Below are 12269 nucleotides of genomic sequence, written 5' to 3'. Positions count from 1 at the left end.
ATTTCATTACACCTCATCAGGTTCTGATGGTGTTGACCCTTTGTCCCCCACTGTCACTTATAGGATTGGGTTGAGTTTTCTGGCAGCTCACAGCAGTGGGGGCAGGATGGGGGGGTGTCCTCAGTGAGACTCCACTGAGGCCCAGGGCCCCTCCCCAGGGCTCCAAGGGCAGGGGGACCCAGGGACAGCAGGTCTGGGGCCCAGCTCCTCACCGTGGGCACTTGCTTTACACAGGTTGGCCACTTGTCTGTTAGGGTGAGCCCAGCAACCCCAACCCCAAGGGATGTGTGGGTTTGGGAAGGGGGATCCTAGACCGTGCTGCCGCCTTAAGAATGTGAGTTTGAGGAGCTCTGGCCCTGGGTTCCACGGCGTCCAGCCCCCACCCTGCCGCCGAGCCGCCTTGGTGTGTCTGTAGCACGCCCTGCTCTGGTGTCCTGTGCCTGCCACCCTGCACCCTCCCTGATCCCCTAGCCCTCCCCAGAAACAGCCCCCACATTCTCTGCTGCAGCCCCTTCAAGGACCCAGCGTCACCTGAGCCGGCCACAGCAGCCCTGGCTTCTCGTCTCAGAACAGCTGCTCTGATTCATAAAAATCATTTTGTATTTTCGTCTTCAGTTCAGAGAGTACGGTCTTGTTGGGGCAGAGAAAGGGGCCTTTCTGTGGCCAGGCAGGGAGGACTTGACCCCTCCTCTTTTTGCCCCCTCATCCCCACCCGTCTGGGCCTCTTTCCCCACACTCACCAGGTTGCCCCACCCAGCCCCCTGGCCCAGGCTCTCTCCATTTCTTCTTCCGTCACCCCCATCTGCCCCCGCCTTCCTCCCCCAGCCTTAATTCCCCTTCTGGGGTCCCAGAAGGAGGGGCCTCGGGCAGGCTGAACACGGGGGAGGCAGGGGCTTGGGGCCCCTGGTAGATTTCTGCCCCTGCTCCACCAGCTCGGGGTCAGAAGTGGAGGGACACGAAGAGCCATTGCCCTCACACTGCCCCTGAAGGGCGCTGGGCATGAAGGAGCCCACCACTCAGCCGGCTGAAGGCCTGCTCCCCTCGGAGGATGGGTGGGCGGGACGCCCGGACCTCCCAGGGGTCACTGGGGGGTCCGCCTGGGAACCGGCGTCTGGGAGGGAGGAATTTACAGACTTCTGTTTACCAAAACGAGGCCCCGTAAAACATTTAACAGCAGCCAATTAAAGGGGGACAGCTGTGGGGTTTAGCCCCCTCCGTATAGCACACATGGGCCTCTGCCCCCTACCCCAGCCACCCCCACCCGCCTGGCTCTCAGCTTTTGTCAAGTCTTCCAGGAGCTGCGTTTAATCTAGGAAACAGCTGCTCCAGATGTGTCTCGGTACAGAAACCAGGCCAGTTGGCCAGGCTCTCCGGACTCAGCCCGTGCCCTCTGCAAGGGGGGCTGCAGGTGGACAGGCCAGGGTGGCAGCGGGCACCTTGCCCGAGTCCTCAGACGAGCCGGAGGTGTGAGCCCTGAGTGGGAGATATCCAGGGACTCCTCGGAGCCTTCACTATGTGTGCTTGTCACGAGCCTCCAAATGGGGCTGGTGTGGGTAGCCGTCCTCGAGCGTGTGGGATCCAGGATGCATTCTACATGGAGCATCTCTTGGGGATAGTGTTCCACAGCTTCACCTTGGACCCACTGGGCCAGAGAACATCAAACTGCAACTTTAGGGTCTGAATGGTAGCCTGCCACTGCCGAGGGGCCCCCCGGGATTGGGGTGCAGTGTGCCCCATTTGGACTGGGGACCTTGTTCCTGTGCGATCCTGGAGTAACCGCGTTTGCTGCCTGACCGTTTCTCACTCTGAGCTCTGCCCCCTGCCCCTTGTCCATCTTCACCTCTGAGCTGGGTTCCATAGCCTGACCCACACTGACATGGCTCCCCCTCGGCCTCGAGCCTGCCGAGGCGTCTCCTGGGATGCTCACGGCGGGCTCCAGGGCTGCCCCCACAGTGCACCCACAGCCACCCCCTGGTACCAAGATGGAGGCCAGGCTGCACCGGCCTCCACCCTCCATCTCAATAGCTTCAGCGTCCAGGCAGGCCAGCCTCAGGCCACGGGCAAATGTCCTGGGCTCTCTGGGGACATGTGGGCCTGGAGGTTTGTCCTGTGGTTCTGAGCCTGCCCCTTCTGGAAAGGGGTTACTCAGAGTGTGTTCCGTGGAATGCTTGGCCACTGAAACAGCAGAGGGGTTCTGTCATAAAAGGAGCTCAGAAAACAGTTAATGAGCAAGATGCATAGAGCTCTCTGCTTCGGGACTTGTCAGGGACTTCATTCTGACGCATTAAGAGGGGTTGCCAGCGGCCCTCTTCCCTAGGCTGTGGCTCACGGCTCCCTTTCATCAGGGCACATCTATGACGGGCACTCACACCCGCGCCTTGGTAGCCAGCCTGCCGCCCGCTCCTGGGGACTGCCGCCTGCAGGGCCCTGCACAGGCTCCTCCCTCGCTCTGTCCCCGCGGCCGCCACTCCCTGGGGAAACCCCAGGATTCCTGCTGCCTTATCACAGGCAAGGGAGCCCAGAAGTCGGATGGGAAGCCGCTCCCAGTAGCCAGTGGGTCACGGGACAGTGATGGGGTCCCCAAGAGGAGCTCCTCTGGGGCCTGTTTTCCATGGGGCGAACGTTCAGGGCATTAGCTCAAGGCATGAATTTTGGAGTAAGACAGCGTCCTGCCCACCCCAGCCCAGCGGTGACTTGGCCTCCCCAGCTGCAGGCCCTCTGCCCACCCTGCCCCTCCTTGCTGGACCTGGTGGGGAGCACCCAGTGGTGAGGCGCCCTGTTCCCAGTGGCTGGAGGCTCTGGATGTCCAGCAGACAAGTGTCCTGCCTGCTGTGCCTTGTCATGGGCCCCCGGGCCGTTGGTTAGTTCTGTCTGTCCTCATCCCTTCTGGGGGGCAGAGTGTGAGTCCAGGTGGCCAGAGCCCCCCAGAGTCCAAGGCTGACAAGTGGGGCCAGCTCCAGGGTGTGGCTAGCATTCCTGTGCTAGGCAGGGCCAGACTGGGAGACAGACTAGGCCCCTCAGAGGGACAGAGGGGGTCTTGCCTGGCATGACTGGGAGGCACCAGGGAGGGTCTCAGGGCTGAGGACCGACGCTGGGAACTCCTTTGGGGGCTATGCTGCCCCTGCTGGGAACTAGCTCCCTTTGCTGATGTCAGAGTTCAGAGGAGGCCTGGCCGCTGGAGAGCCTGGCGCCTGCTGCTTCCAGCAAGGTAGAAGGCCGCCACCCCAGGCCGCGCCATCCCTGCTCGTCGTGTCAGATGGCGCAGGCTGAGGCGGTGTCTGGCCCTGACTCTCCTGGCCAGGAACCTCCGTCCACCACGTCTCCCTCCTCTGAGACACCTCTCCAGAGCCCCTTTTGTTGCCCTGCCTTGCAGCTCCCTCACCGCTAAGTGCTGCTGGGAGAGACATCAAAGACGCCCTCCTCCATCCTCCCCTCTCCCCAGCCCATCAGCAATTCAATTTGTGCCGCACCGGAGGGATGGTATTAGTCGAGTCAGAGTTAATATGATGTATTGATGGGTTGATTTCCCACCGGCGGGCTGCGAGCTGGGCTCCGTGGGGCGTCGCTCCTGGGCCGCCCGCCGGCTTCTCACTTCCCTGGGGTCAGGGGAGTGTGGGCCGGGGGGCCTGGAGGCGCTTCTGCAGCCAATCTCATTGCTTCCCTAGCTCCAGGGTACCCCAGATTTTCGGGGAGTCTGGCATCCACCTTCCTACCCATGAGCCACTTGGATCACCATGGAAACAGCAATGTTCTCTATGGGCAACATCGTTTCTATGGAACCCAAAAAGGCAAGTGCTGGCGTCAGACTATGAGGGGCCTGGGACCAAGGGATCTTGGAGGGGTGGAGGGCGGGACTGGGAGCTTCTGGGGTGTCAGGTAGAGGCGGCCAGCCTGGGTGAACCCTCCCCTCCGGGTCTTGGGCCATGGTGGGGTAGGGGCAGGAGTGGGGCGCGCCTGCTTCCCAGGCCCCTGGAAAATTTAAACTCCAAGTGGCAGGTTAAGTGCTGGGTCAGGTGAGCACTCTGAAGACACAGGCACGCTGTCTGGAGCTCTCGTGGCTCAGGTGGAAGCGTCTCAAGTAACCGTGACCCTGAGGGGGTGGTGTCCAGCTCCCTTAGCACCTGGCCCAGCCCTGCACCCTCTGCCCTGCCCCTGCAGCTCAGGGGTTCCAGGGGCAGTTCAGGGGAGGATGTCGTCAGGTGGGGGCAGAAGAGGCCCCCCAGAAGCCTGCACTTTCCGCCTCACTGGATGGCCTGAGGCCCAAGTCCCCCACCCCCACCCCAGGGCCTGAGGACAGACAGAGGCTACAGGCAGGTGGGCCACGTTGTGCCCAGTGGACAGGAGAGGGGCTCCCACCTCTTGGCAGGAGGAGGCCCCCAGGAGGTGTCCCTGGAGAAGGGAGGCTGAGGTTGGGGCTTCTCTGATAAGAAGGCAGGGCTGGTGGGGCAGTGGGAGGGGCATTCCCCCAGGAGAGCACGCACACATACCACATACACACATAGAGACACACACACACATATGTGCAAAAGTCCCAGTTTGAGGGCGTGGATCCCATCAAGGAGCCTGTGGGAGATGCAGTCGCCTGGAGATGGGACAGGTGTAGGGAGTGGCTGGAGGCCTTGGTGTCCATCTCCAGGATTTTTCCTGGGTGGGGTGACATCTCTTTTGCATTTTGGGAAGCGCTCCCTGGGGTGGTACCCAGGAAGCTGGGGCAGGGAGACCATTGGGTTAGTTACCATGTTTCAGATGACAAGTGATACGGCCTTGAACTGGGACTTGGGGTCCCATGAGGGCCCTGGAAGGAGCCTGAAGGATAGGGGGTCCTAGATGACCCCTGATTCATGGCCCCGGCTGCGGGAGGGGGTGCACCTAGGGGCCAGCAGTTCACAGGGGATGGGTAAGTTCAGCTTCTGTGCAGAGGGGCTGAGGGGCCTTCGTGGGGGTATCTAGGTGATGGCTAGACAGTGCCAGAGGTGTCTTGGGGGTCAGTGCCAGAGGGGTGGGTTGGGAGATTGACCAGGCTCAAGGAGAGGGGCTGCCCCGGGTGCGGAGGGTGGATGAAGAGAGGATGCTAGGGAGCCCCAAGGCCAGGGCTCTGAGTGGAGCAAAGAAGGGACCCACGGAGCACCCAGCAGAGCCCGGGAGGTCGACAGGGCACCTGGCAGGGCTTCAGGAGGCAGCAGTTAAACTGGAGAGTGTCGTGAAGGGGTCTCAGAGAAGGAAGGGGTCCCCAGCGAGGTGAGCCTGTGGTCAGCCCTCCTGCCTGCCCTGGCCATCCCCCAGCCCCTTCTCTCTCCTGACCTCCCACTCCAGGCCCTCAGCATGTCCATGTCCTGGAGCCCATCTTGCACCTTAGGGCCTTGGCCTGGCCTAGAGCTGGCCCGCTGGGAGCGGTGCAGACAAGCTCCCCACCCCTAACCCGGGGATGGACAGACACCCAGGAAGTCCAAGCCTCCTCAGGGTTGGAGGCCAGGTGCTCTGCTGCCCCGAGGACAGCCCCTCACCGCCCGTGAGCTGGGGCCCCCAGACTCCCAGGGCAGCCCCGGCACATGCAGCTGTTGGGATGGTGTTTGTCAGGAGCAGGCAGGTGGTCCCAGCCCCAGAAACCCAACTCAGTGAACCAGAGCCAGGTCCCCATTGGAGTGCTGGTGGCCTCTCGGCTTTCACCACGTTGTGGTAGAGCCCCATCCAAGAATGCTTTGGTTTTGGAAAAAGAGCTAATTAGGTTTTGCCCAGGCGACCCTCTTCCCCTTGTTTTAATTAGCAGGAAATTGACAAGGAATTTACGTGACTTGAGGACAGTTTTACAAGTTCCAAACATTTCTTTTGTTCTGCCTTGTCTGCTGTCGCAGCTCCAGGATATCCGCGCTGCTTGTCAGCCACCTCAGCTCGGTGTAGAGGGGGGCTCCCAAGGTCCCCAGAGATGGTAACCGGCCTCAGCTTGGAGACCAGTGGGTGTCCCCAGGGCTGGCTGTACCCTGGCAGGAAGGGTTTCCCCCAGGCCACGGACCAGCGCAGGGAGCTGGGGGCACACCCATCCGCTCCCAGGCTGGGTGGGCTCGGAGCTGCAGGGGCATTGAAAGCTGATTGTGGGCTAGGGGTGGGGATGGCCAACTGGGACCCTTTTCCTTCCCCCCTTTTTTAAAGGGTCCACCCAGCCCCCCATCCTGAGATATAGCCATAGTTAAGATGCAGAGAGGCCGGGGGCCTCCTGGGGGATTCAGGAGGTAGGTGAGCAGGGGCCTTCACACCCAGCCCATTCTCAGACACACGTCTCCCCTGGGTCTCACTTCCTCCTGAGGGTCTGAGCAATGCCCTGGGGCCAGCGAGAGCCAGGCACTTAGCCGTCCACAGCGCATGGCCCCACTCGCAGTGGGCTCTTTCAGACGCCTCTCCATGTAGCTTGGCATCCTGGCACAGCACACTGTGCATTGGCCACATCACGCCACATGCCATGTGCACTGCCGTCCACTTAGCTGTTCACCAATGGTGAGGCAGCAGCCTCCTTCAGCTTTTGAGGTTCTAATGGCTGTTTGTAAAAACCCAACCAGGGAGCCGGCCCAGTGGCTCACGTTAAGTACGCACATTCTGCTTTGGTGGCCTGGGGTTTGCCGGTTCAGATCCCGGGTGCAGACATGGCACCGCTTGTCAAGCCATGCTGTGGCAGGCGTCCCACATATAAAGTAGAGGAAGATGGGCACGGATGTTAGCTCAGGGCCAGTCTTCCTCAGCAAAAAGAGGAGGATTGACAGCAGATGTTAGCTCAGGGCTAATCTTCCTCAAAAAAAAAACCAACTGGTTGTGCTTCCAGCATCATGTGGGGTGAGAGGAGATGCCTGTTGCCGTGGACCTCATCCCTCTGGCTTTGTCAGCACACACTGCCATCCACTCCTAACTGCCCGCCCTCCACTAACCCCCACGGGCACTGGGCCAGGCAGGGGGGACCGGGCCGTTTGCAGCTCCCATCTCCTGGGTGGCTGAACATCAGTCAGACCCTTCTAGGGGGTGGGGAGTTAGAGTTTCATGGGATCAGAGCTCCAGTCGGGACAATAAGGAAGTTCTGGAGATGGATGGTGGTGATGGTTGCACAGACAATGCGAATGTACTTAATGCAACTGAACATCACACTTAAAAATGGTTAAAGCAGTCAGTTTTATGTTATGTGCAGTTTACAATTTTAAACCTTCCTCAGACAGTAACCTTGGGTCAGTGCCAGCTGGCAGTGGGGAGCCACCTGGAGCCTGGGTCCTGGGGGAGTCTCTCTCCAGCCCCGGCCCTGCTCCCAGTTGACCTTGGTTCTCTCAACACGCAGATAACTTCTACCTGCGCAACCTGCCCCCCCAGCCCACGCTCCTCCCTGCCAACCACAACTTCCCCGGCGTGGCCCGGGCTGCCCCTGGCCACCCCATTGGCTCCTGCAGCCGAGACCGGGGCGAGGCCAGCCCCCTGCAGAAGGGCGCCAAGGAGTTTGACCACTTCGTCATGGGCAAAGAGCTGGGCAGAGAGAAGGCTGGCAAGGCAGCAGAGGGCAAGGAGCGGCCAGTCGCAGAGGACGACGGCGGCAAGGAGCGCCACAAGCTGGTGCTGCCCGTGCCGGCTGACGGGCACTGCAAAGAGGGCACTGCCGCACCCCGGGGCACCTGCGAGGGCCGCCCCAAGCACCTGGCCTCCTGCCTGCTCAACACCAAGGTGCTCAACGGCGACATGGGCAAGTCTGCCCTGGCCAGCTGTGCAGGGGGCGTGCTGGCGAGGTCCAGCATGGGCATGGCAGCCTCGGGCCGCTGCACCAAGGAGGCGGCGGGCCCCGCGGAGCCCGGGCCGGCCTTCAGCGAGTGCCTGGAGCGGCGGCAAATGCTGCACCACGCCGTATCCTACACTGTGCCGTCTGGCCTGCCCGCTGGGCCGCCCCCGCCCCTCAGCACAGCCACCGGCTCCTTCCCCTGCCTGCAGCTGCATGGCAGCCCAGATGGGCTCTGCCCACTGCAGGACAAAGTCCCCCGGGACCTGAAGGCCAGCGGGCCCACCTTCGTGCCTTCTGTGGGACACCTGGCCGACAAGAGCCGCCCCTTCCAGGCGGCCGAGGCCTGTGCCGTGGCAGGTGAGGGCAAAGATCGGCACCTTGATGGGGCCGTGGCCCCTGACCACACCACACCCTTTGGGGTCTCCTATGCCCACCTGAAGGCTGAGGGCAAGGGTGAGCGGCGGCCTGGGGGCTTCGAGGCAGCCCTCAACCCCCGGCTAAAGGGTCTGGAGTATCTCAACAGTGCAGGCCCCGAGGCCCCCTTCCCCGGGCTCCCCAAAGGCAGTCTGGACAAAGGCGGCTACTTCGAGTTGCCCGCCCCCTCACAGGACTGTGCCCGGCCGGTTCATCAGGACCCGCTGGGTGGGAAGGTCACTCAGGCCTGCTGCACTTTAGACAAGACTGCCAGCAAGGAGGCGCCCGTGGGTCCCCCTGGGGCCCAGAAGGTGGCCCGGATCCGGCATCAGCAGCACTTGGTGGCCCCTGAGGTGGAGCCGGGGGCCAGTGGGGTCGAGGCCAAGCGCAAGTCTCTGGAGCTGGCATCTCTGGGCTATGGTGGGCCCCACCTGCCCCCGTGGAGCGTCCAGTCAAGCCAGGGCACTGCCATGGCCATCAGCGAGGAGCGCAAGGGCGGCGCCTACCTGGACCCGTTCGGCGGCGGCCTGCAGCAGGCAGCTCTTCTGTCCCAGGACCTGCCCACCCCGCCCGACGAGGTCTCGGCCATGAAGAGCCTCCTCAAGTACAGCAGCCATGCGCTGGTCGTGGGCCAGAAGGTGCCCTTTGTGGGCCTGGGTGGCCTCAAGGCCAGCTGCGCCCAGCAGGACGTGAAGTTCCCGGCCTCCAAGGGCCCAGGCCAGGCCCCCGGTGAGGTGGAGAGGCCCGACTGTGCCCGAAGCCGGGAACACGACGCCCCACACGGCGATGGAGAGGTGCGCCAGCCGCCCGTAGGCATCGCAGTGGCCTTGGCCCGGCAGAAGGACACGGTGAGCCGACCTGAGACGGCCTATGGTGCCAGCACCGGGCGGCAGGGCCGGGCAGCCCCCACCTTCAAAGGTAGGCCCCTCCATGGGGAGGGAGACAGGGGACCTTTGTTCACCCTCCTGAGTTCCCTGGGAAGCACCCTGGGCACCCCCACCTGTCTCCTCCTCGTGTCTGCAGTCCTGTACCTCCTAGGGCGGACTGGCCTGCCCCTGCCCCGTGAACCCGCTGGCTCCCCTCACCTGCCCTCGGCAGACCCCTGAGGCCCACAGGGCAGGAGACCCACCCTGGCTGGAAGTGGGGTCCCTGCTTGCTTTAGCTGCTGGCTCCCCGCCATCCCAACCCTCGTCCCCTCTGCTGTCTCCCACCCATGCAGCTGGTGGAGGGCCCCGCGCCACCCACACGCTGGACCTGGAGGCCGAGGAGGAAAGGGCGCGCCTGTGTGAGGACCGTCTGGGGCTCTCGGGCCGTGAGCTGCTGCTGCAGTAAGAACCGGGACTTCGGCCTTTGGGGCAGGGGCCAGACTGCACCCCCGGCTTGCCCACTCAAGCCCACATGGGATAAATTGGATGGGATGTCAGGTTTAGCAGCCTGTTGCAGGCAGGGCTGTGCCTCCACCTCAGCATCTTTCTGGGGTGTCTGCCCACTTTGAGGGGAGCTCTGCTAACTCCCTTTCCACCAACGGGGCATTGCCGGGACGGAGGCCTCTGACACTAAGAGCTGCCTGAGCCTGGGGTCTCTCCTGATCCTCCAAGCAGCCACCAAACCCCCCCCCCACCGCCCACGCTCCAAGGTTGATGGTCACAGGCTGGGGTGAGGAGCCAGGTGGGTGGCCTGGTGACTATCCTGAGCCCCCCCGACTGTGGTCCCTATGATACACAGGGACAACAAGGACCTCGTGGAATTCACCCGGATCCACCCGTCAGGCAGCTGCCCCGGAGATCTGGCCCCTCACCTCATGATCGGCAGCAGCTCCTCTCTGCAGAGCAGCCAGCTGGGCGGAGACCCAGCCCCCCACCCCCACCCTGCACACCCCCCCTGGCTGCCCCGCACCCGTAGCCCCTCCTTGTGGATGGGGGGACATTCTTACGGTCAGTGCTCCGAGGGCAGGTCTGGGGCAGCCGGTGAGGACGGGGCAGGACAAGTATCTGGGCCGGGCTTGGGGGTCAGGGCTGACTTGGGGCCAACCAGCCTGGTGTGGGAGGCCTGATGTGGCATGGGCCCCAGCTGGCCTGCGGTCCCTGCTCCCTGCCTCACACTGCCTGACCTCTGTGCCCTGTCTCTCTAGGCCTTGGGCACCCTGCCCTGCACCAGAACTTGCCCCCTGGCTTCCCTGCCTCTGTGCCCGGCTCCATGCCCTCCGTCTTCCCCCTCTCCCAGGATGCCCCTGCACAGCTAGTCATCCTACCCTCAGAGCCCACGCCCCACCCCGCCCCCCATGCACTTGGTAAGGGCCTTCCTGGCCAGGCTGTTTGCATGTGGGGGTGTGGGAAGCAGATCTGAGAGAGAGAGCAGCCCACGTGGGGGTAGGGGCGGGAAGCAAGGACCTGGCCAGGGCGAGGGAGGCAGGTGTGAGGTGGATGAGCCGGCGGTGAGGGATGGTGACGGGGCCGGCTCTGGTGGCTGGGGACATAGCCCACCCATCCCGGCTGGGGCTGATGGCTCCTTTGGCCCTGCCCACAGCTGATGTCATGGACCAGGCCTCGCTGTGGCCCCCCATGTACGGGAGCCGGGGTCCCGCCTCCCACATGCAGCACCCAGGTCAGCTCCCCGTCTACTCGCGGTCCCAGTTCCTGCGGCAGCAGGAGCTCTACGCCCTGCAGCAGCAGCAGCAGCAACAACAGCAGCAGCAGCAGCAGCAGCAGCAGCAGCAGCAGCAGCAGCGGGCTGCCCAGGCCCTGGAGCTGCAGCGGGCCGCCCAGTTCCAGGTACCCACCCCCACGGCCACACCCAGCCGGGACCCAGGGCACCACCCGCTCCCTGTCTGCTCCAACCTGGCCTGGCCCAGGTGTCCCCACTGCACACCCCCACCCCCTACCCCCACCATGGTGTCCTGAGCAGGGGAGCCGAGCGGGCTGAGCCTCTCCCCAACCCCGACAGCGGAAGCCCGAGGACCACCACCTGGAGCTGGAGGAGCCCGCCCAGGAGAAGGCCCTGAAGTCCACTCACAAGCCAGTTGCCTTAACCCCCTCGGCCAAGGGCGCCCCCTCACCCGCCACTGCAGGCCCCGCCAAGCTGCCACCCTGCTGCCACTCGCCCGCCCCGCAGCCCCCTGCCAGCTGCCCCACACCGCCGCCGCGTCCCAGCGCCCCGTGCACTTTATCCCTCTGCCCCACTGGCAGCCCCGGGCCTGGCTCCAAGCTGTCCAGCACCGAGGACAAGAGTGGGGAGGCCCGGCGGCCCGGAGCCGACCTCAGCGCGTTGGAACCAGGTGAGAGTGGGCCGTGCTGGGCTGGCCACGGCCCGCCCCCTCCGCTCTGAGGCCTTTCCCCCCTCCTGGGCGGGCAGAGCTGAATGACCAGAGCTGAGGGGTCCCAGGCCCCCTGGTAGGGCCCGGGACAAGTTGACTGTCCCCTGCTCTTTCTCCTCTTCCCTCTCCACAATCCTTCTGGGTCACCCATGGGGAAGCACTCAGGGTCCCTGGCAGATGGGGCAAGATGAGGGTCAGTCCCAGTCGGCCGGCTCTGGGCCCTGTAAATGGTGAAGTACTGGCCTGCTGGGGACCGTGGCAGGACCCCGGGGCAGCAGCCGCAGGACCTGTCCCCAGCCATGAAGCTGGGCATGGGAACACATCCTCGGCCGTCAGGGCCAGAGATGCCACCCCGCTTGGGCCTGAAGCGAGAGAGGCGGCCCGCGGTGGAGGGGCCTGGCCGGCCTCAGCCTCTGCAGCCCGCCCACCGCCGCCTGCCAGCTCCCCCACAGCTGCTGGATTCTCTCTGAATTAGGCTGAGAGTTTACACTGGAAGCCCGTGTGGCGAACATAAAACCGTCCCAGTTCCACAACAAGGAGACCGAGCCAAGAGAGGTGGTTTTTTTTTTCTAGGCTTTTTTTTCCCCTTAGTTTTTTTTTCTTTTTTTTTTTTTTATTGCAGTTAATGGGGCGTAATGCCTCTGACAGGCTGCCGCTCGTTCTGGTTCAGGGAAAGCCCTGATTCAAGTGTCTGGGTTTAAAGCGCCCCCCTTTTCTTATGAGCCATACCACACCATGCTGGAGATGGCCCCCAGGGGTCCCTGTGGCTGCGGCAGGGCCAGGGGCCTCACAGCTGTCCTG

The 12269-nt window shown here is 63.5% G+C and overlaps 1 protein-coding gene across 9 annotated transcripts in view; it reads left to right on the top strand.

The window, feature by feature from the left end:
* Window positions 1-12269, top strand: part of BAHCC1 (BAH domain and coiled-coil containing 1) — a 77044-nt gene that overhangs the window by 46252 nt on the left and 18523 nt on the right. For 8 of the 9 annotated variants that reach the window (XM_070225783.1, XM_070225788.1, XM_070225782.1 and 5 more), the window contains 7 exons: window positions 3666-3788; window positions 7313-9073; window positions 9375-9483; window positions 9881-10089; window positions 10287-10445; window positions 10682-10926; window positions 11099-11429. In XM_070225783.1, the coding sequence (XP_070081884.1) occupies window positions 3666-3788; window positions 7313-9073; window positions 9375-9483; window positions 9881-10089; window positions 10287-10445; window positions 10682-10926; window positions 11099-11429 (2937 nt within the window). The remainder of the gene's footprint in view (window positions 1-3665; window positions 3789-7312; window positions 9074-9374; window positions 9484-9880; window positions 10090-10286; window positions 10446-10681; window positions 10927-11098; window positions 11430-12269) is intronic. The other variant, XM_070225791.1, reaches the window with a different exon arrangement.

The sequence above is a fragment of the Equus caballus genome, chromosome 11, assembly GCF_041296265.1.
Source record: "Equus caballus isolate H_3958 breed thoroughbred chromosome 11, TB-T2T, whole genome shotgun sequence".
NCBI classification, from domain to species: Eukaryota; Metazoa; Chordata; class Mammalia; order Perissodactyla; family Equidae; genus Equus; species Equus caballus.
This window is presented reverse-complemented; position numbering and strand designations above follow the sequence as displayed.